At 47.2% G+C, this 3,408-nt stretch overlaps 1 protein-coding gene across 1 annotated transcript in view; it reads left to right on the plus strand.

The window, feature by feature from the left end:
• LOC311139992 (uncharacterized protein) overlaps positions 1-3,169 on the plus strand; it is a 17,984-nt gene extending 14,815 nt beyond the window's left edge. Inside the window, exons 8-10 of the mRNA XM_084174973.1 lie at positions 2,324-2,431; positions 2,747-2,867; positions 3,046-3,169. Coding sequence (XP_084031099.1) covers positions 2,324-2,431; positions 2,747-2,867; positions 3,046-3,147 — 331 coding nt within the window. The 3' untranslated portion in view covers positions 3,148-3,169. The remainder of the gene's footprint in view (positions 1-2,323; positions 2,432-2,746; positions 2,868-3,045) is intronic.
• The last annotated feature ends 239 nt before the right edge of the window (positions 3,170-3,408 follow it).

Here is a 3,408-nt window from a genome sequence, read left to right on the forward strand (position 1 = left end):
CAACGGCGTTGTGCCAAAACTCCGGCAACATGCTGCGGTTGGAGACTCCCTTGTGCACATTCTGTGCACCGCACACACACTGGAGAATTGCGCGAAATCAGCTGATCGCAACGTTCCTTACTGTGAGACATTTCATCGCTCTGTGGTCAAGCTGCTGCAGTTTTATTTACAAAAAGGTGGAGCAAAAAAAACTGCTGCACTGAATAAAGCTATGTGAAGAAAATGGGATCTCCTTTGTGGAACTGGGTAAGTTTCATAATACCAGATGGTCTGCATGGAGGCATGAAACACTGTTAAAAATATCAAGACTATTGCCAGCCATTAAAATGCAACTGGTTACGAGTGATAAGTGACTTGCAGCATATCTGCACAGAGCGTTTTCAGTGCTTTCTGTCAAACATGCTTGACATTTGCAACATTTTGAAGACCACATCCATTAGGTTTCAGAAGGAAAAGCTGACCATTGGAGAATGTAAGGATGAACTCATGGTGGCCATTGGACAGTTCACACTTCTGCTTGATGGTGAAAGCCACAGGGCACACACTGTTTCCAATGCTGATGCTGACAGAGACAAGACACACTTACTCAGGGGGTTAATTGAAGAGTTTGAAATCAGATATGACTCCCTCAAGTCATGTGATCATTTCTTAGTATTTGATCCTTCAACATGGCCTCAGGAAATGCAAGACCTCCACAGTTTTGGAAACACAACAGTTTGCAGCATTCTCAAGAAATATGAGGCCACCTTGCAACTTGACAAAGATACCACTGTGACAGAATGGATGCGCTTAAAGCAGGCAGGAAAACGCCTGGGAGCCTCTTCTGTGTATGACTTGGTCCAAATAGTAAGTACAAGTAACCCAGATGCTTATTCCAACATCAACAAGGTGGTTAAGCTGTCTCTTACACTGCCTTTAAGCAGTGCAGCTTGTGAGAGGGGATTCTCACATCTCAACATAATAAAAACCAAGTACAGATCTTGTCTGTCACATGCTCGTCTCTCAGCCCTGATGCACATTCACCTGTCAAAGCAGACCACAGAGACATTTGACCCAAAGCTTGCTGTTGACCTGTGGATGGAGACAGCTAATCGGAGGCTCAACCAAGGACAGGGAGGTGTATCTGCAGCATCTTCATCTACCATGCAGGAAGCTGAAGCAGAGGACAGTGGGGGGCGACACTGAAGAGGACCGTGAGGAAGACTGTACTTATTAAGACCACGCTACATATGGGGTGAGTACCAGACACCATCTGCTGGTACTCACCTGAGTAACTCACTGAAAAAGGTATGTGCACCCCTGTTTATATGGATGTTTTTTCTTAGCACTTTTAATGATAAAGGCTTTAAACATTACTCGATTCAGTCTGCCTATCCGTGACGTCATCGCGCCAGCAGCAGCGCAAAGGCGCCAAGACAACAAAACATAGCATGGCGGACGACAGAGGAGAAGCCGACGAGCGAGAAATTATCAAGCCACCATTGCGGTCCTTACAAGAAACAGGAATCTAGGAAACTTCACCTGCACTGTCCAGTATCCAGGTATTTATTTCAGTCACACTGGTTGAATTTTTGGCTAAAAGGTTACTGAATCGATTTCAAGTCACTGAATCGTTTCGGATCGTATCGTTCTAAATGAACCAATATCGTCCTTGAATCGTATCGACAACCACAAATCGTGATACAAATCGAATCGTTGTTAAAACGAATCGTTACACCCCTAGTCTAGTATCATTTGTTCAAAAACATTTGTGCTGTATACATTGAGTTGTACAAACACTTTTCCATTCCTGCTTCGAGTTCTCATTCCTGAATGTTGTCCCTTTGTTCCTAACCTAGTCTCGCTCCCTCTGTTTTTGGCCCATACTTACCTCAATACATTTACCCTCTCTTTCTTTCTTTGTTGTTTGTCCTCTCTCACCATCTCTTTCGCTCATCTCTCTCTCTTCTTTCTCTCCCCCGCTCTCTCTCCTCTTCTCTCTCTCTCTCTCTCTCTCTCTCTCTCCTCTTTCTCTCCCCTGCTCTCTCTCCTCTTCTCTCTCTCTCTCTCCTCTTCTCTGCTCTTTCTCTCCCCCGCTCTCTCTCCTCTTCTCTCTCTCCTCTTCTCTCCTCTTTCTCTCCCCCGCTCTCTCTCCTCTTCTCTCTCTCTCTCTCTCCTCTTCTCTTTCTCTCCCCCGCTCTCTCTCCTCTTCTCTCTCTCTCTCCTCTTCTCTCCTCTTTCTCTCCCCTGCTCTCTCTCTCTCTCTCTCTCCTCTTCTCTCCTCTTTCTCTCCCCCGCTCTCTCTCCTCTCTCTCTGGTCTCCTCTCCCTCCTCTCTCCTCTAGTCTGGTGGTGTTGGTGGCTCTCAACATGCTCTTGTTCTACAAGCTGTATTCTCTGGAGAGAGCTGCACACACGCTGGAGACGTGGCACTCCTTCTCTCTGTCTGACAGGTAACTAAACCAGGATACATCTTTATATTATAGTCATTACCACTTACCCATAAGAGGTGACACTTTGTCCTATTCTCCTATTGATTTGCAACTAGATTTGCGATTTGATTTGCAATCTAGAACTAAATGCACCTCTGATTCCGACTTCCTGTTTTGTTCTATGATTTTGTTTTGTTCTCTTCCGTTGCTCAAAAACAAACCAACACTTTCATTGGATACGACCTACTACCAGAGATGCATTTATAGCATGTGAACTAACTCCTCTTCTCTCTCTCTCTCCCTCCCTGTCATTCTTCTCCTCTTCTCTCCATCCAGTCCTCTACCCCAGTCTGCAGGAGAGTGGGCCCAGGTGTTACATCTCCAGAGACAGTTCCACCAGGCCCAGCTGGGCAAATGGCAAGAGATCCTCCAGTCCTCAGTCACTCTGCTAGACCAGGTGTGTGTGTGTGTCATATGTGTGTGTTTGTGTACTTTCTGTGTGCGTGTGTCCAAGCATGTGCGCGAATCATTTGCAAAGCATACACAAGGCTTACAAATGGCTTCACTGTTATTCATGAATGATTCATTATGACGGTTGTATTGACATTAGCCTCCTCCTCCGTCCTCTCCCTCAGATGAAACAGTCATTGGAAAAGCTCCACCGAGGCATCGTCACTCCAGAAGTCCAGCAGGATCCCCCCTCGAACCCCACTTCGGAGTCTGTCACTGAGCACTGAGCCTCCCTCCCTTCACCCTCCAGCCCTCACAAGCCCTCCAGTGGGTAAGAATAGACCACGGGGGAGAGTGCCAGGGGGGAGGTGGCCAGAGGGGGGAGGGTCCGGCTGGGCCAATCAGGGAGAGTGACTCTCTCACCCGACCCCAAGCTCCACTCCTGCTTCTCTACTCAAAACAGACAGGGAGAGATGTGGGGGGAGGAGCATGTGGAAGTGGGAGTTACCTGTAGGGGACCTACACTACCCATAACTCCTCATGCCTCA

This window comes from Coregonus lavaretus, assembly GCF_964263955.1.
Source record: "Coregonus lavaretus genome assembly, chromosome: 13".
Classification (NCBI taxonomy): Eukaryota; Metazoa; Chordata; class Actinopteri; order Salmoniformes; family Salmonidae; genus Coregonus; species Coregonus lavaretus.